We start from the raw sequence: 26,325 nt of genomic DNA, 5'->3' as shown, positions 1-26,325 counted from the left end.
CCTTCGATTCATTTCTTTCCAACTCTCTCTTTCCACTCTTTGACCTCACCCTTTCCCAGTCCGCTCCCACTCACAAGGCAGGCAATATGCTTGACCTCATCTTTACTAGAGGTATTCCTACTAATCACACTGCAACCCCCCTCTGTGTCTCTGATCACTACTTTGTTTACTTTTCTGTCTCTCTTTCCTCCAACCCGAGCCACTCAGCCCCTACACAGATAGAGTGTGACGGCACATGACTTGCCTTCTCTCTCCCACTACTCTCTACTCTTCTATCCTATCATCTCTGTTAAATCCTTCTTCTTCCTGTCTACTGATTCTGCCTCTTCGACCTTACTCTCCTCCCTTTCCGCATCCTATAACTCGCACTGTCCCCTTTCCTCTTGGCCTGCTCGGCCCTCCCGCTCTGTGGCTGAGTGACACATTGCGAACTTACAGAACAGGGCTGCAAGCAGCTGAGTGACACATTGTGAACTTACAGAACAGGGCTGCAAGCAGCTGAGTGACACATTGTGAACTTACAGAACAGGGCTGCAAGCAGCTGAGTGACACATTGTGAACTTACAGAACAGGGCTGCAAGCAGCTGAGTGACACATTGTGAACTTACAGAACAGGGCTGCAAGCAGCTGAGTGACACATTGTGAACTTACAGAACAGGGCTGCAAGCAGCTGAGCGAGGAAAACTAAACTTCAGGAGGACCTATCATCCTTTCACTCACTCTACCTTCTCTTCCTTTGTACCTGCTTCTAAAACCACTTTCTATCACTCAAAATGTCAAGCTTCTGCCTCTAACCCTAGGAAACTATTTCCTTCCTTTATCCTACTGACTCTCTCTCCTCTGTTCTCATCCTCCTAGATTTAGCTGCTGCCTTCGACACCGTGAACCATCAGATCCTCCTCTCAACCCTCTCAGGGCTGGGCGTCTCAGTCTCTCCACACTATTGGATTGCATTCTACCTGGCAGGCCGCTCCTACCAGGTGACGTGGGGAGGATCTGTTTCTGCACCACGTACTCTCATTACTGGTGTCCCCCAGGGCTTGGATCTAGGCCCTCTTCTCTCTATACACCAAGTCACTCGGCTACATCATATCCTTACATGGTCTCTCCTATCATTGCTATGAGGATGACATTCAATTACTTTTCTCCTTCCCCTCCTTCTGACACCCAGGTGGCGACACAGATTTCTGCGTGCCTGCCAGATATCTCAGCTTGGATGTTGGCCCACCACACCAAGCTCAACCTCGACAAGATGGTGCTGCTCTTCCTACCAAGGAAGGCCTGCCTGCTCAAAGACCTATACATCACGGTTGACAACTCCATGGTGTCCCCCTCCCAGAGTACAAAGAACCTTGGTGTAACTCTGGAAAACACCCTGTCGTTCTCTGCAAACATCAAAGCAGTGACTAGTATCCATAGAGTACAACCCTACCTCACAGAGGAAAAGGTGCAGGTTCTAATCCAGGCACTTGTCATCTCCCATCTGGACTACTGCAACTGTTGGTTGGGCTCCCTGCTTGTGCCATCAAACCCCTGCACGTTATCCAGAACGCTGCAGCCCGCCTGGTGTTAAACCTTCCCATGTAAAATGTACACCTTAAATGATTTCTTAGTACATATAATGCCAGAGACACTCTTATCAATGGGAGACTATGCAGACAGCACACCTGATAGCCCCCAAGCTGCTTCTGTCAGACACACACATATATAAACACACACACACACACACACACACACACACACACACACACACACACACACACACAGTCTTGTGGGGACATACAATTCAGTCCCATTCAAAATCCTATTTTCCCTAACCCTGAACCTAGCTCCTAACCCTAAAACTAACCCTACCTCCTAACCCTAAATCTAACACTAACAAAAATACAAAAAACAGACATTGAATATCCCTTTGAGCATGGTGAAGTTATTAATTACACTTTGGATGGTGTATCAATACACCCAGTCACTACAAAGATAGAGGTGTCCTTCCTAACTCAGTTCCTGGAGAGGAAGGTCCATGGTCCAGGCCAATGGTGACTTTAAAACAGATACAGAGTTTAATGGCGGTGATAGGAGAACAGTGAGGATGGATCAACAACATTGTAGTTACTCCACAATACTAAACTAAATGACAGAGTGAAAAGAAGGAAGTCTGTACAGAATACAAATATTCCAAAACATGCATCCTGTTTGCAATAAGGCACTCAAGTAAAACTGCAAAAATATGTGGCATAGAAATGAACTTTAAGTGTTATATTTGGGTCGTAAACAACACAACAAGTCACTGAGTATCACTTAATATTTTCAAGCATGGTGGTGGCTGCATCTTGTTATGAGTATGCTTGCCATCGTCATGAACTAGGGAGTTTTTTAGGATAAAAAGACACAGAATAGAGCTAAGCACAGGCAAAATCCTAGAGGAAAAACTTGTTCAGTCTACTTTCCAACAGACACTGGGAGACAAAACCTTAACCTAAAACACAAGGCCAAAATATACACTGGAGTTGCTTACCAATACGACATTGAATGTTCCTGAGTGGCCTGGTTCCATTTTTGACTTAAATCGGCTTGAAAATCTATGGCAAGACTTGAAAATATCTGTCTAGCAATGATCAACAACCAACTTGACAGAATAAGAATAATGTGCAAATATTGTACAATCCAATTGTGCAAAGCTCTCAGAGACTTACCCTGAAAGACTCACAGCTGTAATCAAGGTGATTCTAACATGTATTGACTCATTTACTTATGTACATTTGCAAAAATTCCCAAAAAACCTGTTTTCACTTTTCATTATGGGGTATTGAGTGTAGATAGCTGGAAAAAAAATATTGAATCCATTTTGAATTCAGGCTGTAACATATCAAAATGTGGAATACGTCAAGGGTTAGGAATACTTTCGGGAAGACACTGTATCCATTGAGCTCTCTTCTAACAGGGACTAATTTGAATGTCCTAAGGGAAGTTGGAGATGATCCTGAGATGATGTTATTGACACTAAACTCAGAGAGAGTTTTGTATGAGGGGGGAGTATAAACTAACCTCACACATAAATCAAAAATACTTATCTGGCAGCCTCATATCTAAATGACTGTAAGTTGGCAAGGATGGAGATGGAGTGGTGGAGGAATAGAGGTGAGAAGAGAGAGGGGATTTCTTTGATGATGATCAGACCACAAGTAGCTGCCTCTGAGGATGATATGTGTATTACTGTCAGCTCAGACAAAGAGAGAGGAACAGAACCTAGCACATACCAAATCAATGTCTAATCACATCTTTCAGCTGTGTGGTGTGTGTGTGTGAGTGTGAGTGAGAGAGAGAGAGAGAGAGAGAGTACTAACCTGGTCCATTGGGGCTCTGTGGTTGGCGTGGGGTGGTCCTCTTGCAGGGGTCCGGTGGTGTGGGTGAGCAGGGTGTGCCGGGTGAGCCGGGTGTACCCCCGGGTGGGGGTGGTGAGGATGGTGAGGATGATGAGGGTGTAGATGTTCTTCATCATAGTTGTCTGCTATGAGCTTCATCCTACTCTGGGTCTGGAGGAGAACATTTACAATTTATAGTGTGTTTAGCATTTCTCAATCTCAAAACCCTTTACATGGAATGGGAGAAACTCATTCTACCCGTTCCACCACCAATATGCAGCTACCCGTTCCACCACCAATATGCAGCTACCCGTTCCACCACCAATATTCAGCTACCCGTTCCACCACCAATATTCAGCTACCCGTTCCTCCACCAATATGCAGCTACCCGTTCCACCACCAATATGCAGCTACCCGTTCCACCACCAATATGCAGCTACCCGTTCCTCCACCAAAATTCAGCTACCCGTTCCTCCACCAATATTCAGCTACCCGTTCCACCACCAATATGCAGCTACCCGTTCCTCCAACAATATGCAGCTATCCGTTCCTCAACCAATATTTAGCGACTCGTTCCTCCACCAATATTTAGCGACCCGTTCCTCCACCAATATTTAGCGACCCGTTCCTCCACTAATATTTAGCTACCCGTTCCTCCACCAATATTCAGCTACCCGTTCCTCCACCAATATTCAGCTACCCGTTCCACCACCAATATTCAGCTACCCGTTCCACCACCAATATGCATATACCCGTTCCTCCACCAATATTCAGCTGCCCGTTCCTCCACCAATATTCAGCGACCCGTTCCTCCACCAATATTCAGCGACCCGTTCCTCCACCAATATTTAGCGACCCGTTCCTCCACCAATATTCAGCGACCCGTTCCTCCACCAATATTCAGCTACCCGTTCCTCCACCAATATTCTGCTACCCGTTCCTCCACCAATATTCAGCTACCCATTCCTCCACCAATATTCAGCTACCCGTTCCTCCACCAATATTCAGCTACCCGTTCCTCCACCAATATTCAGCTACCTGTTCCTCCACCAATATTCAGCTGCCCGTTCCACCACCAATATGCAGCTACCCGTTCCACCACCAATATGCATATACCCGTTCCTCCACCAATATTTAGCGACCCATTCCTCCACCAATATTCAGCTACCCATTCCACCACCAATATTCAGCTACCCGTTCCTCCACCAATATGCAGCTACCCGTTCCTCCACCAATATGCATATACCCGTCCCTCCACCAATATTCAGCTACCCGTTCCACCACCAATATGCATATACCCGTTCCTCCACCAATATTTAGCGACCCATTCCTCCACCAATATTCAGCTACCCGTTCCTCCACCAATATTCAGCTACCCATTCCTCCACCAATATTCAGCTACCCATTCCTCCACCAATATTCAGCTACCCGTTCCTCCACCAATATTCAGCTACCCGTTCCTCCACCAATATTCAGCTACCCTTTCCTCCACCAATATTCAGCTACCCGTTCCTCCACCAATATTCAGCTACCCGTTCCTCCACCAATATTCAGCTACCCATTCCTCCACCAATATTCAGCTACCCGTTCCTCCACCAATATTCAGCTACCCATTCCTCCACCAATATTCAGCTACCTGTTCCTCCACCAATATTCAGCTGCCCGTTCCTCCACCAATATTCAGCTGCCCGTTCCTCCACCAATATTTAGCACCTGGATGATTCACAGCAGATAGACTGTGCTATAGTTCTCACATCACGTTGGCTACAACACTGCTAAAGTGATACACTCGTACCTGTATACGGTTGAAAATGGCAGATTTGGGCACTAATAAGCACCTCAATTTGAACGGCTGTACAGTAATTCTATACGTGACGTCAGAGTTCAGGCTCTGTGCGTCACAGTGCTGTGTGGGTTTTATACTGACTGACGTTCTGAACTTGAGCACCATCCCTCCTGGTAACTGGGAAACTTTAGCAAAAAAATAAACTGATCAAAGTGAGGAAATTCTGTGAATTAAATGACTTGATGTATTTTGAAAGATGAGATAAATACCGCTTTTGTGTTTGAAATCAAGCCGAACACCCATGAGTCCAAATGTGCACTTCACATTTCCCTATCATAAAGCTCATGTCATATCCAGTGTCAACGTTTCTGATCACTGTGTGATGTACAGTTACAAGATGACATGGCGTCACACCCTGGTTGTTCTGAACACAATGAGCCTGTTAGTCGACTGTGAAGAAAACACCTGGATACACTCATGACTCCTTTCTATGTGCACCAAAGTTATCTGTTTCCCTGAATTGCCTTGTGAAAGCTGAACACTCATGACTCCTTTCTATGTGCACCAAAGTTATCTGTTTCCCTGAATTGCCTTGTGAAAGCTGAACACTCATGACTCCTTTCTATGTGCACCAAAGTTATCTGTTTCCCTGAATTGCCTTGTGAAAGCTGAACACTCATGACTCCTTTTTATGTGCACCAAAGTTATCTGTTTCCCTGAATTGCCTTGTGAAAGCTGAACACTCATGACTCCTTTCTATGTGCCCCAAAGTTATCTGTTTCCCTGAATTGCCTTGTGAAAGCTGAACACTCATGACTCCTTTCTATGTGCACCAAAGTTATCTGTTTCCCTGAATTGCCTTGTGAAAGCTGAACACTCATGACTCCTTTCTATGTGCACCAAAGTTATCTGTTTCCCTGAATTGCCTTGTGAAAGCTGAACACTCATGACTCCTTTCTATGTGCCCCAAAGTTATCTGTTTCCCTGAATTGCCTTGTGAAAGCTGAACACTCATGACTCCTTTCTATGTGCCCCAAAGTTATCTGTTTCCCTGAATTGCCTTGTGAAAGCTGAACACTCATGACTCCTTTCTATGTGCCCCAAAGTTATCTGTTTCCCTGAATTGCCTTGTGAAAGCTGAACACTCATGACTCCTTTCTATGTGCCCCAAAGTTATCTGTTTCCCTGAATTGCCTTGTGAAAGCTGAACACTCATGACTCCTTTCTATGTGCACCAAAGTTATCTGTTTCCCTGAATTGCCTTGTGAAAGCTGAACACTCATGACTCCTTTCTATGTGCACCAAAGTTATCTGTTTCCCTGAATTGCCTTGTGAAAGCTGAACACTCATGACTCCTTTCTATGTGCACCAAAGTTATCTGTTTCCCTGAATTGCCTTGTGAAAGCTGAACACTCATGACTCCTTTCTATGTGCACCAAAGTTATCTGTTTCCCTGAATTGCCTTGTGAAAGCTGAACACTCATGACTCCTTTCTATGTGCACCAAAGTTATCTGTTTCCCTGAATTGCCTTGTGAAAGCTGAACACTCATGACTCCTTTCTATGTGCACCAAAGTTATCTGTTTCCCTGAATTGCCTTGTGAAAGCTGAACACTCATGACTCCTTTCTATGTGCACCAAAGTTATCTGTTTCCCTGAATTGCCTTGTGAAAGCTGAACACTCATGACTCCTTTCTATGTGCACCAAAGTTATCTGTTTCCCTGAATTGCCTTGTGAAAGCTGAACACTCATGACTCCTTTCTATGTGCACCAAAGTTATCTGTTTCCCTGAATTGCCTTGTGAAAGCTGAACACTCATGACTCCTTTCTATGTGCACCAAAGTTATCTGTTTCCCTGAATTGCCTTGTGAAAGCTGAACACTCATGACTCCTTTCTATGTGCCCCAAAGTTATCTGTTTCCCTGAATTACCTTGTGAAAGCTGAACACTCATGACTCCTTTCTATGTGCACCAAAGTTATCTGTTTCCCTGAATTGCCTTGTGAAAGCTGAACACTCATGACTCCTTTCTATGTGCACCAAAGTTATCTGTTTCCCTGAATTGCCTTGTGAAAGCTGAACACTCATGACTCCTTTCTATGTGCACCAAAGTTATCTGTTTCCCTGAATTGCCTTGTGAAAGCTGAACACTCATGACTCCTTTCTATGTGCACCAAAGTTATCTGTTTCCCTGAATTGCCTTGTGAAAGCTGAACACTCATGACTCCTTTCTATGTGCACCAAAGTTATCTGTTTCCCTGAATTGCCTTGTGAAAGCTGAACACTCATGACTCCTTTCTATGTGCACCAAAGTTATCTGTTTCCCTGAATTGCCTTGTGAAAGCTGAACACTCATGACTCCTTTCTATGTGCACCAAAGTTATCTGTTTCCCTGAATTGCCTTGTGAAAGCTGAACACTCATGACTCCTTTCTATGTGCACCAAAGTTATCTGTTTCCCTGAATTGCCTTGTGAAAGCTGAACACTCATGACTCCTTTCTATGTGCACCAAAGTTATCTGTTTCCCTGAATTGCCTTGTGAAAGCTGAACACTCATGACTCCTTTCTATGTGCACCAAAGTTATCTGTTTCCCTGAATTGCCTTGTGAAAGCTGAACACTCATGACTCCTTTCTATGTGCACCAAAGTTATCTGTTTCCCTGAATTGCCTTGTGAAAGCTGAACACTCATGACTCCTTTCTATGTGCACCAAAGTTATCTGTTTCCCTGAATTGCCTTGTGAAAGCTGAACACTCATGACTCCTTTCTATGTGCACCAAAGTTATCTGTTTCCCTGAATTGCCTTGTGAAAGCTGAACACTCATGACTCCTTTCTATGTGCACCAAAGTTATCTGTTTCCCTGAATTGCCTTGTGAAAGCTGAACACTCATGACTCCTTTCTATGTGCACCAAAGTTATCTGTTTCCCTGAATTGCCTTGTGAAAGCTGAACACTCATGACTCCTTTCTATGTGCACCAAAGTTATCTGTTTCCCTGAATTGCCTTGTGAAAGCTGAACACTCATGACTCCTTTCCATGTGCACCAAAGTTATCTGTTTCCCTGAATTGCCTTGTGAAAGCTGAACACTCATGACTCCTTTCCATGTGCACCAAAGTTATCTGTTTCCCTGAATTGCCTTGTGAAAGCTGAACACTCATGACTCCTTTCTATGTGCACCAAAGTTATCTGTTTCCCTGAATTGCCTTGTGAAAGCTGAACACTCATGACTCCTTTCTATGTGCACCAAAGTTATCTGTTTCCCTGAATTGCCTTGTGAAAGCTGAACACTCATGACTCCTTTCTATGTGCACCAAAGTTATCTGTTTCCCTGAATTGCCTTGTGAAAGCTGAACACTCATGACTCCTTTCTATGTGCACCAAAGTTATCTGTTTCCCTGAATTGCCTTGTGAAAGCTGAACACTCATGACTCCTTTCTATGTGCACCAAAGTTATCTGTTTCCCTGAATTGCCTTGTGAAAGCTGAACACTCATGACTCCTTTCTATGTGCACCAAAGTTATCTGTTTCCCTGAATTGCCTTGTGAAAGCTGAACACTCATGACTCCTTTCTATGTGCACCAAAGTTATCTGTTTCCCTGAATTGCCTTGTGAAAGCTGAACACTCATGACTCCTTTCTATGTGCACCAAAGTTATCTGTTTCCCTGAATTGCCTTGTGAAAGCTGAACACTCATGACTCCTTTCTATGTGCACCAAAGTTATCTGTTTCCCTGAATTGCCTTGTGAAAGCTGAACACTCATGACTCCTTTCTATGTGCACCAAAGTTATCTGTTTCCCTGAATTGCCTTGTGAAAGCTGAACACTCATGACTCCTTTCTATGTGCACCAAAGTTATCTGTTTCCCTGAATTGCCTTGTGAAAGCTGAACACTCATGACTCCTTTCTATGTGCACCAAAGTTATCTGTTTCCCTGAATTGCCTTGTGAAAGCTGAACACTCATGACTCCTTTCTATGTGCACCAAAGTTATCTGTTTCCCTGAATTGCCTTGTGAAAGCTGAACACTGTAAGATCATATTTTATAACTTAGCTAGTTATGTTGGTAATAGAACAAGCTGTCAAATGATGTCGAGCTGACCCAGATTGGGATTTATAATGGACCGTTTTTGGATTGCGTAAACAACAACAACAGTAAATGTGATGGTAGGGATGTAGGGTTGTGTTCCAAACAAAACAACTACAGGTGTGCTTGAACTAGTTCCTCAACGACACAACTAGGAGAGACCAACATAGAGTTGAAGATCCATGGAGGCCAATTCCCTCCAGTGTAAAGGGTTAAATTCACTTTGTGAATGTCATTTATTTTGGTTTTGGTGTGACCCTTGCTCAAAAACCAATTTCCCTCTGAAATGATAAAGATTGATTCACGTTGACTGAAATTACTTTGAAATTGTTTACTGTCTGCTCGGGAAAAATAAACGTTGAGTTCACAGAGTTCTAAATGATTGGCTGTTTGTGTGGGATAGGGGGAATACATGTGTTGAAAGCAGCCGAAGACTGAGAAAGCATGGCGCTAACAAACAACTTTTGACAGGTCATAAATTGAGCGAGGCATAGTTACTAATGAAACTATGGTGATTCTGTCTGACGGCATCCATATTTCAGATGAAGACTTCATTGGATTATATCAGTGCCGTGACAGAGTGGTTAGTGATGTGTTGTTCCTCAGCATAGCTGCAGGCTGGGAGGCTTATGGGTGATGAATCACACTCCTTTACTCCACTAATGATTCAAATTACACTGAAATATGCAGAGAGAGAGAGAGAGAGAGAGATAGAGAGACAGAGAGGCTCTGGTTTAAGTTAGAGGAGATTGTGTTCTGCAAGACACCAGAGTTAGAGGAGGTGTAGACTGGGAGGTGAGTGGTTCTTACTGAGAGATTAGAGAGGAGTTGACTAGATGGTGAGTAACAGGTAGTTAGGAAGGGTAGGGAACAGACACAATCACATACACACCTTTGGAAGGGTCTGGCTGGGTCAGACACTAGTGGTTAGTTGTATTAGCAGGTGCGATAATGTGAGATAAGATAAGGTGAGATAAGGTGAGGTGAGATAAGGTGGGGTAAGGTAAGATAATGTGAGTTAAAGGTGGGGTAAGGTGAGAATGTGTGGTAAGGTGAGATAAGGTGGGGTAAGGGGAGGTGGTTGGGATAAGGTGAGGTGGGGTAAGGTAGGGTAAGGTAAGGTGGGGTAAGGTGAGATAAGGGGAGGTAAAGTGGGACAAGGTGAGGTTAGGTGAGTTCAGGTGGAGTAAGGTGAGGTGAGTTGGGGTAAAGTGAGGTGAGATAAGGTGGGGTAAGGAGAGGTGGGGTACGGTGAGATAAGGTGGGGTATGGTGAGATAAGATGAGGTGAGGTGGGGTAAGGTGAGATAAGGTGGGGTACAGTGAGATAAGGTGGGGTAAGGTGAGATAAGGTGGGGTAAGTTGAGGTGGTTGGGATAAGGTGAGGTGGGGTAAGGTAGGGTAAGGTAAGGTGGGATAAGGTGAGGTAGGTGAGATAAGGTGTGGTGAGGTGAAGTTAGGTGAGTTGGGGTAAAGTGAGGTAGGAAGGTGGGGTAAGGAGAGGCGGGGTACGGTGAGATAAGGTGGGGTAAGGTGAGATAAGATGGGGCAAGGTGAGATAAGATGGGGTAAGGTGAGATAAGATGGGGTAAGGTGAGATAAGATGGGGTAAGGTTAGATAAGATTGGGTAAGGTGAGATAAGGTGGGGTCAGGTGAGATAAGATTGGGTAAGGTGAGATAAGATGGGGGTAAGGTGAGGTTAGGTGAGATAAGATGGGGTAAGGTGAGATAAGATCAGGTGGGGTAAGGTGAGATAAGATGGGGTAAGGTGAGATAAGGTGGGGTCAGGTGAGGTTAGGTGATATAAGGTGGAGTAAGGTGAGAAAAGGTGGGATAAGGGAATGTATTTGTTTATTGTATTAGGATCTATTTTATTCCTCATTTGGACTATTCTTCAAATAGTCCTCATACGTTATAATACAATCACATGTTCAAATATAGCACACTGTTACAAACAACAGACATAATACACTTGACCAGATAAAAACTGATGGATGGAAAGATGGATGGGTTTCTTCATCTGCCATAGTCCTGCACAACCTTCAATTTATTACATTTAAATGGTTCAAAACTATTCTTTGAATGTATATATTGAAAGATTTCTGGTTTGCTCAGATAAATTATTCAATTTCTTTATTGCTCTGAATCAAAATGTTGTATTGCCTATTTCTCTTTTCTGCCGGGATAACACATAGACGGTGGACAGTTTATTCCTAGTATTGACTGAATGTCTGTCTCTTACCAACTGAATACTGTTGTGAATGGAGTTTGGCCGTTTTAAATGGTGTATATTATGAAATAAAATAAGCATGTTTTTTTTCAATGATCTTGTTGATTGATGACCACCCAAGAGCATTGACCATGACTACAACAGAAGAACCATATCTCCACCTTAAAACAATCCTTGCTGCTTTGTTCTATTCAATCTGCAGTCTCCTAATTTGACTTGCTGATGCATGTCCCCAGACCACAGAACTGTAGTTCACCTGACTCCCAAATAATGCCTGGGTTGTTTGCTTAAGAATATTTCACGGGAGACATCCTTCTGATCATGCTTTTTTAAATACATAGATGAGTTATCTGAGTCGACCATGAAAAGCAGTTGTCTAGCTGCAGCCCTAGTAGTTTGGTATCTGCCACTTCCTCAATTTGTACTCCCCGCATGCTTAATCGCATCCCATGCTGTGTTGGCCTTTTCCTGATGGTTTTCTTGGCATTCAAAATAAGTTTGTTCCGGCAAACCCACTCCCTAATATTTCCCAGATCTACTTCTAGAGCCTGCTGTACCTGTTGAACCGATTGTCTTGCTGTATAAATTGTAGTATAATCTGCAAATATAGTAGTTTGAGTTTCTGATAAGGCATAAGGAAGGTCGTTGGTATACAAGACCAGTCAAAAGTTTGAACACAGCTACTCATTCAAGGGTTTTTCTTTATTTTTACTATTTTCTACATTGTAGAATAATAGTGAAGACATCAAAACTATGAAATAACACATATGGAATCATGTCGTAACCAAAAAAGTGTTAAATCAATTCTTCAAAGTAGCCATTGTCATGACGTGGCCCTTTCTGGGTGTAGATCGTGGCTTCCCCCTCTCTCCTACACCCAGGTTCTGTTATCTCAGGTCGTAAATTCCTGGCGGAGACTCTCTCCCCCTTTTCATGCAGACAGAGAGACCACAGAGTGAACAAAGGATTTCACGTGGCCAAACTCCTAAATCACCAAAATGAGAAAATTAAACTATATGTCCACTTGTGAGAAAGTGGGAAGGGTCCGTAGACACCTAAGGGACAGTTATGTTGAGTGTGTTTAATTTGGTGACCTCACGAAGGGCAGGAAACATGTATAACTATATCTCGGAATGTGTACATTTCTCAATTATGGTGTTTGCATCTAATTATTGTATAAAATGAATGAGTAAAGATGAAACTATTTGTGAAATTTGATGTTAACCTTTAATTTTGAGAGAATTGTATTCCCTGTAAAGTTTAACTAGTCAGTGGCCACGCCCCCGTGAGCACAGACATGATCTGGTGTCATGGAACCGCCCTCTTCTACTGTTACAAATAAAAAAAAACTCAGAAGAAAATCCTCTTCAGACTAATCAAACCCACAGTGTGAGCTGTGATTGCGAATAGTTAAGACCACAAAAACCTCAGTGTAAGCTAAGGTTGCAATGGTTGATGAAATCCTAACCATAACATGTGGAGCATTGGCTACACGGCTGGAAATTGTTAAACTCTGAGACTATTGATCCCTACAGAATAAGAGCAAATCTTAGATACTAATTACTAGTCTGCAGCTAGAAATTATGTAAACCTGGGATGTGAATACCGACAACCACCGAAACATCTATTCTATGAGAACATTTCTGAATGGTACTCTGAAGTATCTATTCTACCACAAAATACTTTGATCTTCAGGGAAAGAGAGAGAGAGACTCGGATTAACTCTCCAGCAGACGGACCGGATTCCAACAGAGAAGACAACAATGACATACACCGTAAATTTGTACTTGCAATTATTCTTGAATGTGCGGCCGTTCATGTGCAAAGGATTAGAATTTCAATGTATATAATTAGAGACTGCGTAATAAATCAATTTTGTCTTTCCCGCTCTTTCTCAGTCCACACCCCCTTCCCTTTGTCCACCAAGCAGTCATACCGGTTTAGCCCACTAGGGAATCTTCCCTATCATTGTTAGTTTATGCATTTCTGTGATTACTTAGTTAGTTAGTAAATAAATGATAAAGCCAATTGGTGTATGGATGATTTATAGTAAACGCTGGGTTCGTTCAGATAACCAACAATTTATGACGTTCAGATGAGACTGACGTGAGGTAAAGAATAATTAATACACAGATGAAGACTAATTGATCAGATATAAAAATATCGGAATAGTTATATTTGAAAAATGATAACGTTTTAATCTGAAGATTTTTCGTGGTGCCCAAACTTCCTAGTTAATTAAATGTACATGATTCGTTTAATCACGTAATAATAATTACAGAGAATTGATTTGATAAAATAACAGTCTTCATCTTTAATGATGCCAAAGACACGACACTACCCTTTGCCTTGATGACAGCTTTACACACTCTTGGCATTCTCTCACTTGGAATGCTTTTCCAACAGTCTTGAAGGAGTTCCCACATATGCTGAGCACTTGTTAGCGGCTTTTCCTTCACTCTGCAGTCCAACTCATCCCAAACCATCTCAATTGGGTTGAGGGCGGGTGATTGTGAAGACCAGGTCATCTGATGTAGCACTCAATCACTCTCCTTCTTGGTCTAAATGCATAGCCTGTAAGTTTGTTTTGTGTCATTGTCCTGTTGAAAAACAAATTATAGTCCCACTAAGTGCAAACCAGATGGGATGGCGTTTCGCTGCATAATGCTGTGGTAGCCATGCTGGTAAAGTGTGCCTTGAATTCTAAATAAATCACTGACAGTGTCACCAGCAAAGCACCCCTACACCATCACACCTCCTCCTCCATGCTTCATGGTGGGAACCACACATGAGGAGATCATCCGTTCATCTACTCTGCGTCTCACAAAGACACAGCAGTTGGAACCAGCAAACTCAACTTTGGACTCATCAGATCAAAGGACAGATTGTCAATGTCAATTGATTGTGCATCTTGGCCCAAGCAAGTCTCTTCTCATTATTGGTGTCCTTTAGTAGTGGTTTCTTTGCAGCAATTCGAGTTGCAAAGAAAAAGCCATATCTCAGACTGGCCAATAAAAAAAAAAGATTAAGATGGGCAAAATAACACAGACACTGGACAGAGGAACTCTGCCTAGAAGGGCAGCATCCCGGAGTCGGCTCTTCACTGTTGACGTTGAGACTGGTGTTGTGTGGGTAATATTTCATGAAGCTGCCAGTTGAGGACTTGTGAGGCGTCTGTTTCTCAAACTAAACACTCTAATGTATTTGTCCTCTTGCTTAGTTGTGCACCGGGGCCTCACACTCCACTTTCTATTCTGGTTAGAGACAGTTTGCTCTGTTCTGTGAAGGGAGTAGTACACAGCGTTGTACGAGATCTTCAGTATTTTGGCAATTTCTCGCATGGAATAGCCTTCATTTCTCAGAACAAGAATAGACTGATGAGTTTCAGAAGAAAGTTCTTTGTTTCTGGCCATTTTGAGCCTTTAATTGAACCCACAAATGCTGATGCTCCAGATACTCAACTAGTCTAAAGAAGGCCAGTTTAATTGCTTCTTTAATCAGAACAATAGTTTTCAGCTGTGCTAACATAATTGCAAAAGGGTTTTCGAATGATCAATTTGCCTTTTAAAATATTAAACTTGGATTAGCTAACACAACCTGCTATTGGAACACAGGAGTGATGGTTGCTGATAATGGGCCTCTGTACGCCTATGTAGATATTCCATAAACAATCTGCAGTTTCCAGCTACAATAGTCATTTACAACATTAACAATGTCTACACTGTATTTCTGATCAATTTTGCGTTATTTTAATGGACAAAAAATGAGCTTTTCTTTCAAAAACAAGGACATTTCTAAGTGATCCCAAACTTTTGAAGGGTCTCATCATTGAATAGTTCAATCTTTCCAATGTATTCTGAAGCATCCAGCGTGTTTGCAGGCAGTGTGTAAAAAACAAAACAAAACTATGGAGGTACAGTGCCTTCGGATAGTATTCAGACCCCTTGACTTTTTCCACAATTTGTTACGTTACAGCCTTACTCTAAAATGTATTTAAAATAAGTAAATAATAATAACCAATCTAAACACAATACCCCATAATGACAAAGCCAAAACATACTTTTATAAATGTTTTCTAATTTATTAAAAATGTATTAAAATCTGAAATATCACATGTACATTCTCCCCAGTCTGAGGTCCTGAGCACTCTGAAGCAGGTTTTCATCAAGGATCTCTACGTATTTTGCTCCGTTCATCTTTCCCTCGATCCTGACTAGTCTCCTAGTCCCTGCTGATAAAAAACATCCCCACAGCATGATGCTGCCACCACCATGCTTCACCATAGGGATGGTGCCAGGTTTCCCCTTGAAGTGATGCTTGGCATTCAGGCCAAAGAGTTCAATCTGTATTTCATCAGACCAGAGAATCTTGTTTCTCATGGTCTTAGAGTCTTTAGGTGGCTTTTGGCAAACTCCAATCGGGCTCTCATGTGCCTTTTACTGAGGAGTGGCTTCAGTCTGGCCACTCTACCATAAAGGCCTGATTGTTGGAATGCTGCAGAGATGGTTGTCTCCCATCTCCACAGAGGAACTCTGGAGCTCTGTCAGAGTGACCATCGGGTTCTTGTTCACCACCCTGAGCCAAGGCCCTTCTGTGGGACCTTATATAGACAGGTGTGTGCCATTCCAAATCATGTCCATTCACTAGAATTTACCACAGGTGGACTCCAATCAAGTTGTAGAAACATCTCAAGGATGATCAATGGAAACAGGATGCACCTGAGCTCAATTTCGAGTCTCTAAAAACCTGTTTTCGCTATGTTATTATGGGGTATAGTGTGCAGATTGCTGAGGATTTTTTTTTATTTAATCAATTTTAGAATAAGGCTGTAACGTAACAAAATGTGGAAAAAGTCAAGGGGTCCGAATACTTTCCGAAGGCACTGCCTGTAGGTAGATACACCCAATACAAAACTTTAAATAAAACAATTGTGTACTCCTGCTGTTATATTGAACTATTTGCTGCAAACAGATCGGACTACAGGAAGTCAGTGGAGTGACGTGACGGGGAAGAGTAGTCCTTTATGGAGTAGTTTATGTTCTTCAGGTGAGACGGGGCCGGAACGGAGGTGAGCTGATACTATCGTTATGGCGAGGAAACAGGTGATATGCCTTATTCCGAATGGACCCCTAGCCTCTTCCCCACAAGCTCAACCCGGCCTATCAGAGGGCAAGGTGGAACTATTGTCCTTTTGCTAACACTGACTATAATCATTTCAGATGTACAAGAAGAGCCTAAATGTAGCTATGCAAAATAAGTGGGCTATGGTATAGTGAAATAAAGATACTTCAGGGTTCTGTGAAGTCACCTGATCTAATTGTAGCCATATAGGGATTTCCAGCTGATCTAATTGTAGCCATATTAGGTAGCGTACGGAGCTGTAAGTTAGGCCAGCAACAATGTTTATCCCAGCATGCATGTGTGGCTGTGTGTGTGGCTGTGTGTGTGGGGCTGTGAGCATGTGTATGTGTAACCAAGGCATCATTATGAAATCACTCCAGTGTGTGAAAGTGACTATGGTCTGTGCAGCCAGGTTGTCATAGCATTGACACACCTTGGAGAATTCTAATCCATCTTCCCAGCAGGGCAATGTGTGTGTGTGTGTGTCTGTGAGCATTGGCACATATTTAAGAATTACAAATCCATCTTTCTAAGGCTTCAAAGAGCATCTGACCAATGGCTATCCATCATTGGGAAATAATTCCCATTCCCAGACACATTTATCCCTCTCCTGTCCTCAGTTGGAGAAACTAGCCTGTTGAGGTGTGTGTGGCAGAGACGCAACCTTTCAAAGCCTAACTTCAGCACACACAGGGGAAGCCAGACAAGTCACCACTATCTGTAAATCTATATGCTGTCCCCGGATCATGTTCCCCTTTGAGACTCCGACTCCCATAATTCCCTGGCATTTCCTGGTCAGCTTCCTGGTCAGCTTCAGGGGCTGAGGAAGGAGACTCTGATAAGTGTGTCAATGGGTCAAAAGAGGGAGAACGGTTTATGTGTGAGTGAGTCGATGTTCTTGAAAAATGCTTATCAACATATTTCACATAGAACATGTAAAGTGCCTCATTTAATGCTGGGAGACAATTTGCCTTTAAATGTGTTCTACTTGTCAAGACGGGGAATAGTAATATATTTGAACACATTTCTGAAGTTTCTGGACTAATTGGATCACTATTCCATAACAGCCAACCAGTGTGTTGTTTTCTCTCCCAATCATCCAATGTATGTGGAGCCTTGTGTGTCACATCGCCAGGTGGACTCGTAACCATGAGTTACCGAACGGGAAAACATGACGCATCCTAGGCGATAAACAGATAATGGGCCTTCCCTGAAATTCCTCTGACAGACCACACCCCCCAGGAACTGTTTACTGTTTATGAGCACACACACACACACACACACACAGACACACACACACACACACACACACACACACACACACACACACACACACACACACACACACACACACACACACACACACACACACACACACACACTAGACGCATCTGTTGACTTTTTAAACCATAACATTTCCCAGAAGCCTCTTTGACTCAGTGGGTAGTGTGTCTATGTCCTGTTGTTAGCTCGTTAGCTTTAGCATTCAGGGTAGCAGAGGTACTGACATGGTCCGACATGGTCGTAATGACCCACATATCTTAATTTATCTCCCAGAGGTTATACATTACAGTAAAGCACAGAGGTATAGGATCATTGCTCTGTGTGTGTGTGTTGCTCTGTGTGTGTGTGTGTGTGTGTGTGTGTGTGTGTGTGTGTGTGTGTGTGTGTGTGTGTGTGTGTGTGTGTGTGTGTGTGTGTGTGTGTGTGTGTGTGTGTGTGTGTGTGTGTGTGTGTGTGTGTGTGTGTGTGTGTGTGTGGCTCTGTGTGTGGCTCTGTGTGTGTGTGTTGCTCTGTGTGTGTGTGTGTGTTGCTCTGTGTGTGTGTGTGTGTGTGTGTGTGTGTGTGTGTGTGTGTGTGTGTGTGTGTGTGTGTGTGTGTGTGTGTGTGTGTGTGTGTGTGTGTGTGTGTGTTGCTCTCTGTGTGTGTGTGTTGCTCTGTGTGTGTGTGTTGCTCTGTGTGTGTGTGTTGCTCTGTGTGTGTGTGTTGCTCTGTGTGTCTGTTCACTGGTATTTACTGGCAGAAGGGTTCATTTTAGGATGCAGTAAGGTGGTCTGAGTTGGTTCTAATAACCTCCATTAATCACCCAGAGGACTGGAGTGTCAGGCTCACCTCTCAGATCCAGAGAGTGAGTGAGTGAGTGAGTGAGTGAGTGAGTGAGTGAGTGAGTGAGTGAGTGCGTGTGTTGGAGGATAAAGTCATCACATGTACCTGTTGTTTGAGCTGGTGCATGAGCCTGTCCTTCTCTCTCTTCAGTGACATCACCTCATCCTGTGATTTCTTACGTTTAGAGGAGGACAGTTCCAGTAGGGCTATGTTAGCATCCTTCTCACTGATCGCAGCTAGAAGGGCCTGCTGCCTGGGAGAGGAGGGAGAGGGGGATGACAGGGACAGAGAGAGAGGAAGATGGTTAGGAAGACATTGGTTGTTTCTCAAAATGCAGACTACCGTGCTCAGAGCAGACTACCGTGCTCAAACCAAGCAAATTGGAGCACGAGAGAGTAGGAGTATGATTCCAAAACAAAATGGAGCACGGAGGGCACTTCTCAAATGCGTACTCCATTTGTACATACTGTATGTTGAAGCATGCATCAATGCAAACTTCAACGGATAGTATGCACAGAAATATGACGCAACCATGTAAAAAATGACGAAAACATTCTTGAAATCAATGGCAGCCCATTATTTGAGCTGAAGCGAGAGAAAATACACTCCGACTTCGGAATGAAATGTTTTCTATTCACATATCATATGTTGCCTGATGACAATATTTTACCTTGACACGTTAATAAATACATGCTGTGTTAATTTTGGTATGTTTACCTACCTTCATACCGTAGATCGCAAGCCTATAATAAGTTAATAGGGCTAACTGGCTAGCTACTACTGTTAACTAGCCAGATAGCCACAAATAACTTTTAGCTAGCTACCCACGAAAAAATGTACATCTATATTACGATTCATATATAGCTAGCTGACAGTTATGAAGTAAAACGATTGCTTTGTGTATATCTTGTTTTGTCTCTATTGTTATTGTCCTGGCTGGAAGAAGGGTCAGTTAATGGGGAGGTGCAGTGTGCAGCGTAATACAGTAGGGGGAGTGTGAGGTAATACAGTAGGGGGAGTGTGAGGTAATATAGTAGGGGGAGTGTGAGGTAATATGGTAGGGGGAGTGTGAGGGAATACAGTAGGGGGAGTGTGAGGTAATATGGTAGGGGGAGTGTGAGGTAATACAGTAGGGGGAGTGTGAGGTAATACGGTAGGGGGAGTGTGAGGTAATACAGTAGGGGGAGTGTGAGGTAATACGGTAGGGGGAGTGTGAGGTAATACAGTAGGGGGAGTGTGAGGTAATATGGTAGGGGGAGTGTGAGGTAATATGGTAGGGGGAGTGTGAGGTAATATGGTAGGGGGAGTGTGAGGTAATATGGTAGGGGGAGTGTGAGGTAATATGGTAGGGGGAGTGTGAGGTAATACAGTAGGGGGAGTGTGAGGTAATACAGTAGGGTGAGTGTGAGGTAATACAGTAGGGGGAGTGTGAGGTAATACGGTAGGGGGAGTGTGAGGTAATACGGTAGGGGGAGTGTGAGGTAATACGGTAGGGGGAGTGTGAGGTAATACGGTAGGGGGAGTGTGAGGTAATACAGTAGGGTGAGTGTGAGGTAATACGGTAGGGGGAGTGTGAGGTAATACAGTAGGGTGAGTGTGAGGTAATATAGTAGGGGGAGTGTGAGGTAATATAGTAGGGGGAGTGTGAGGTAATACAGTAGGGGGTGTGTGAGGTGATACAGTAGGGTGAGTGTGAGGTAATACAGTAGGGTGAGTGTGAGGTAATACAGTCATTGTAGAGGAGAGGAGGTATTGGAGACTGAGTCATTGTAGAGGAGAGGAGGTATTGGAGACTGAGTCATTGTAGAGGAGAGGAGGTATTGGAGACTGTCATTACAGTGTCCTAACCCCTCTATGTTCACACAATTAAGGAGGAACAAACTGTAGGGATAGGAGGACCAAACTGTAGGGATAGGAGGACCAAACTGTAGGGATAGGAGGACCAAACTGTAGGGTTAGGAGGACCAAACTGTAGGGTTAGGAGGACCAAACTGTAGGGTTAGGAGGACCAAACTGTAGAGTTAGGAGGACCAAACTGTAGGGTTAGGAGGAACAAACTGTAGGGTTAGGAGGACCAAACTGTAGGGTTAGGAGGACCAAACTGTAGGGTTAGGAGGAACAAACTGTAGGGATAGGAGGAACAAACTGTAGGGATAGGAGGACCAAACTGTAGGGTTAGGAGGACCAAACTGTAGGGTTAGGAGGACCAAACTGTAGGTTTAGGAGGACCAAACTGTAGGGATAGGAGGACCAAACTGTAGGTTTAGGAGGACCAAACTGTAGGGTTAGGAGGACCAAACTGTAGGTTTAGGAGGAACAAACTGTAGGGTTAGGAGGACCAAACTGTAGGGATAGGAGGACCAAACTGTAGGGTTAGGAGGACCAAACTGTAGGTTTAGGAGGAACAAACTGTAGGGTTAGGAGGAACAAACTGTAGGGTTAGGAGGAACAAACTGTAGGGTTAGGAGGACCAAACTGTAGGGATAGGAGGAACAAACTGTAGGGTCACACATTTGTATTTAAAAGTTACTAGGAGAGTGTACAGGGAGAGTAAGCCCCCAGACCTACAGAAAAACAACCAGACACCAGAGAGAGCGAGAGGACAGAGAGAGAGAGAGAGAGGACAGAGTGTGGGAGAGAGAGAGAATACAGAGTGAGAGAGGGAGGGATAGACAGAGAGAGAGAGAGAGAGAGGACAGAGCAAGAGATAGCCCCAAGGCCTACAGTAAAACCAGCAGATAGAGACAGGGAGAACCAGAGAGGGTTTACAATGGCAGCCTTCCATTTAAATACATTCTGACCAGAGAGAGTGGGCTGAGAGAGTGGGCTGAATCATTGTTGTGTTGAGTTGTGCACATAATATTCGTATTGACATGTATTCATTCACTCAATACTAACTAGATTATATGTCAAGTTAGTAGCTCTCCTCTCCTGTCCTCTCCTGTCCTCTCTTGTCCTAGGTAGTAAATGAACAGTTCATCTCTTCTCCATGGTGGCAGACAGACATTGCAGTGCTCATGCTTTCCGTGGTCCAGTGTAGCGGTATACTGTTAGCGTGTAGACTGGGCTGGTACTTTTAGTAGAGTAAACATAACGCACCCTAACTCCAGACTGTTAAATAGGGGATGCAATGAAGAGTGCATGTTTGCAGTAAGGTAAAGGTTGTGGGGTGAGCTACAGAGGAGGCAGGGTGGGGGATGGGTGGTATTCAACAGACTCATTTCAAAAACGTCCCACATTGGAGTGGAAGCCTGTGTTTTTATTCCATGATTTAAATCCCTGTAGAAATATCTCCATTCTGAAAATAAACACTCTAACTAAGAATAAAGTCATCTAGCCCTGGAAATCCACATTCTGTGTTTTCAGTCCAATTATCTGAACGCTGGCTCTGGAATCCCCTTATTCAGGGCGATTAATAGGGTCTGTGTGTGTGTGTGTGTGTGTGTGTGTGTGTGTGTGTGTGTGTGTGTGTGTGTGTGTGTGTGTGTGTGTGTGTGTGTGTGTGTGTGTGTGTGTGTGTGTGTGGATCTGAGCCCTTAATCACACCATTAATCACTGTGCTGGTCCAGGGTGACACCCCTCGTCTCCACACACCTCTCCTGTTATTCCTTTTAACGCTCGCTACAGAGGGAACACACACACATACACACAGGGTGCCTGCATTAGAGCAAGTGTAGAGGTACCTGTTGGGGAGAGAGCACTCTGTAAACTTTAACCTTTAGCACATTCATTACAGGGAGACACACTTAGAATTATGCAGCTAGAAATACACTGCATAGAACAGACACTAGTCCAGAACCCACAGAATAGAATAGTTTGTTTGGTCAATTCTATAAATCAAAGTTATAGCCACAATAATTTGATGATATCCTGGTATAATAAGCAGAGTTGTAAAATGACAACGATGTAAAAGCTGTAAAAGAACTGGATTTTTTAAAAATATTATAGATGTAAAGTAACAGGGGGAGCAACAGCCTTCACAATAAGAGCCTAAATGAACCATCTATTTTAAAAGGAGGAGCAACAGCATTCACAATAAGAGCCTAAACGAACCATCTATTTTAACAAGAGCAACAGCCATCACAATAAGAGCATAAACAAACGATATATTTTAACAGGAGCAACATCCTTCACAATAAGAGCCTAAATGAACCATCTATTTTAAAAGGAGGAGCAACAGCATTCACAATAACAGCCTAAATGAACCATCTATTTTAACAGGGCGAGCAACAGCCTTTACAATAAGAGCCTAAAGAACTATCTATTTTAACAGGGCGAGCAACAGCCTTCACAATAAGAGCCTAAAGAACCATCTATTTTAACAGGAGGAGCAACAGCCTTCAATAAGAGCGTTAACATATCTATTATAACCAAGTACCTCTAACAGACATAGCCTGGTGACGAGGTCTGTTTGCTTTATAGCTAACCTTTGAATTTCCTTGTCATGCTTCCTCAGATGTAGGTTCTTACCACAGCCGTAGGTTGCTACCACAGATGTAGGTTGTTACCACAGCCGTAGGTTGTTACCACAGACGTACAGTTGAAGTCGGATGTTGACATACACCTTAGCCAAATACATTTAAACTCAGTTTTTCACAATTCCTGACATTTAATCCTAGTAAAAAAATCCCTGTCTTAGGTCAGTTAGGATCACCACTTTATTTTAAGAATGTGAAATGTCAGAATAATAGTAGAGAGAAAGATTTATTTCAGCTTCATCACATTTCCAGTGGGTCAGAAGTTTACATACGTTCAATTAGTATTTGGTAGCATTGCCTTTAAATTGTTTAACTTGGGTCAAACGTTTCGGGTAGCCTTCCACAAGCTTCACACAATAAGTTGGGTGAATTTTGACCCATTCCTCCTGACAGAGCTGGTGTAACTGAGTCAGGTTTGTAGGCCTCCTTGCTCGCACACAATTTTTCAGTTCTGCCCACAAATTTTTTATAGGATTGAGGTCAGGTCTTTGTGATGGCTACTCCAATACCTTGACTTTGTTGTCCTTAAGCCATTTTGCCACAACTTTGGAAGTATGCTTGGGGTCATTGTCCATTTGGAAGACCCATTAGCGACCAAGCTTTAACTTCCTGACTGATGTCTTGAGATGTCGCTTCAATATATCCACAAATCTTCCTTTCTCATGATGTCATCTATTTTCTGAAGTGCACCAGTCCATCCTGCAGCAAAACACCCCCACCACATGATGCTGCCACCACCGTGCTTCACGGTTGGGATGGTGTTCTTCTCTCTTTCTTTCTCTCTCTCGGAGGACCTGAGCCCTAGGACCATGCCTCAGGACTACCTGGCCTGATGACTCCTTGTTGTCCCCAGTCCAGCTGGCCGTGCTGCTGCTCCAGTTTCAACTGTTCTGCCTGCGGCTATGGAACCCTGACCTGTTCACTGGGCAAGCTACCTGTCCCAGACCTGCTGTTTTCAACTCTCTAGAGACAGCAGGAGCATTAGAGATACTCTGAATGATCAGCTATGAAAAGCCAACTGACATTTACTCCTGAGGTGCTGACCTGTTGCACCCTCGACAACCACTGTGATTATTATTATTTGACCCTGCTGGTCATCTATGAACATTTGAACATGTTCTGTTATAATCTCCACCCGGCACAGCCAGAAGAGGACTGGCCACCCCTCATAGCCTGGTTCCTCTCTAGGTTTCTTCCTAGGTTCTGGCCTTCCTAGGGAGTTATTCCTAGCCACCGTGCTTCTACACCTGCACTGCTTGCTGTTTGGGGTTTTTAGGCTGGGTTTCTGAACAGCACTTTGTGACATCAGCTGATGTATATATACATTTGATTGATTGATTGTTCCTCAGCTTGCAAGCCTCCCCCTTTTCCTCCAAACATAACGATGGCCATTATGGCCAAAGAGCTCTATTTTGTTTCATCAGACCAGAGGACATTTCTCCAAAAAAGTACGATCTTTGTCCCCATGTGCAGTTGCAAACCATTGTCTGGCTTTTTTATGGCGGTTTTGGAGCAGTGGCTTCTTCCTTGCTGAGCGGCCTTTCAGGTTATGTCGATATAGGACTTGTTTTACTGTGGATATAGATACTTTTGTACCTGTTTCCTCCAGCAACTTCACAAGGTCCTTTGCTGTTGTTCTGGGATTGATTTGCACTTTCACACCAAAGTACTTTCATCTCTAGGAGACAGAATGCGTCTCCTTCCTGAGCGGTATGACGGCTGCGTGGTCCCATGGTGTTTATACTTGCATACTATTGTTTGTAAAGATGAACGTGGTACCTTCAGAAGTTTGGAAATTGCTCCAACGGATGAACCAGACTTGTGGAGGTTGATTTCTGGCTGATTTCTCTTGATTTTCCCATGATGTCAAGCAAGGAGGCACTGAGTTTGAAGGTAGGCCTTGAAATACATCCACAGGTCCACCTCCAATTGACTCAAATGATGTCAATTAGCCTATCAGAAGCTTCTAATGTCATGACATAATTTTCTGGAATTTTCCAAGCTGTTTAAAGGCACAGTCAACTTAGTGTATGTAAACTTCTGACCGACTGGAATTGTGATACAGTGAATTATAAGTGAAATAATCTGTCTGTAAACAATTGTTGGAAAATTGACTTGTGTCATTCACAAAGTATTTGTCCAACCCGACTTGCCAGAACTACAGTTTGTTAACAATAAATTTGTGGAGTGGTTGAAAAACAAGTTTTAATGACTCCAACCTAAGTGTATGTAAACTTCTGACTTCAACTTCAAAGATGTAGGTTGCTACCACAGATGTAGGTTGTTACCTCAGATGTAGGTTGCTATCTCAGATGTAGGTTGTTACCTCAGATGTAGGTTGCTATCTCAGATGTAGGTTGTTATCTCAGATGTAGGTTGTTACCTCAGATGTAGGTTGTTACCTCAGATGTAGGTTGTTACCTCAGATGTAGGTTGCTACCTCAGATGTAGGTTGTTACCTCAGATGTAGGTTGTTACCTCAGATGTAGGTTGCTATCTCAGATGTAGGTTGTTACCTCAGATGTAGGTTGCTATCTCAGATGTAGGTTGCTATCTCAGATGTAGGTTGTTATCTCAGATGTAGGTTGTTACCTCAGATGTAGGTTGTTACCTCAGATGTAGGTTGCTACCTCAGATGTAGGTTGCTACCTCAGATGTAGGTTGCTACCTCAGATGTAGGTTGCTACCTCAGATGTAGGTTGTTATCTCAGATGTAGGTTGCTACCTCAGATGTAGGTTGCTACCTCAGATGTAGGTTGCTATCTCAGATGTAGGTTGCTATCGCAGATGTAGGTTGCTACCTCAATTGTAGGTTGTTACCTCAGATGTAGGTTGCTACCTCAGATGTAGGTTGCTACCTCAGATGTAGGTTGTTACCTCAGATGTAGGTTGCTATCTCAGATGTAGGTTGTTACCTCAGATGTAGGTTGCTACCTCAGATGTAGGTTGTTACCTCAGATGTAGGTTGCTACCTCAGATGTAGGTTGCTACCTCAGATGTAGGTTGCTACCTCAGATGTAGGTTGCTATCTCAGATGTAGGTTGCTACCTCAGATGTAGGTTGCTACCTCAGATGTAGGTTGTTACCTCAGATGTAGGTTGCTATCTCAGATGTAGGTTGTTACCTCAGATGTAGGTTGCTACCTCAGATGTAGGTTG

The 26,325-nt window shown here is 43.4% G+C and overlaps 1 protein-coding gene across 8 annotated transcripts in view; it reads right to left on the bottom strand.

The window, feature by feature from the left end:
• The window catches only part of LOC129861223 (ERC protein 2-like), a 480,843-nt gene that overhangs the window by 196,729 nt on the left and 257,789 nt on the right, over nucleotides 1–26,325 (bottom strand). For all 8 annotated transcript variants that reach the window (XR_008760519.1, XM_055932445.1, XM_055932443.1 and 5 more), the window contains 2 exons: nucleotides 18,795–18,942; nucleotides 3,345–3,533 (listed from right to left, as the gene is read on the bottom strand). Coding sequence is in view for 7 of the 8 variants with exons in the window: in XM_055932445.1 (XP_055788420.1) it covers nucleotides 3,345–3,533; nucleotides 18,795–18,942 (337 nt within the window). In the remaining variant the exon portion in view is untranslated. The remainder of the gene's footprint in view (nucleotides 1–3,344; nucleotides 3,534–18,794; nucleotides 18,943–26,325) is intronic.

The sequence above is a fragment of the Salvelinus fontinalis genome, chromosome 8, assembly GCF_029448725.1.
Source record: "Salvelinus fontinalis isolate EN_2023a chromosome 8, ASM2944872v1, whole genome shotgun sequence".
Classification (NCBI taxonomy): domain Eukaryota; kingdom Metazoa; phylum Chordata; class Actinopteri; order Salmoniformes; family Salmonidae; genus Salvelinus; species Salvelinus fontinalis.
The sequence above is the reverse complement of the archived record's forward strand: the minus strand, read 5'-3'. Positions and strand labels throughout refer to the sequence as shown.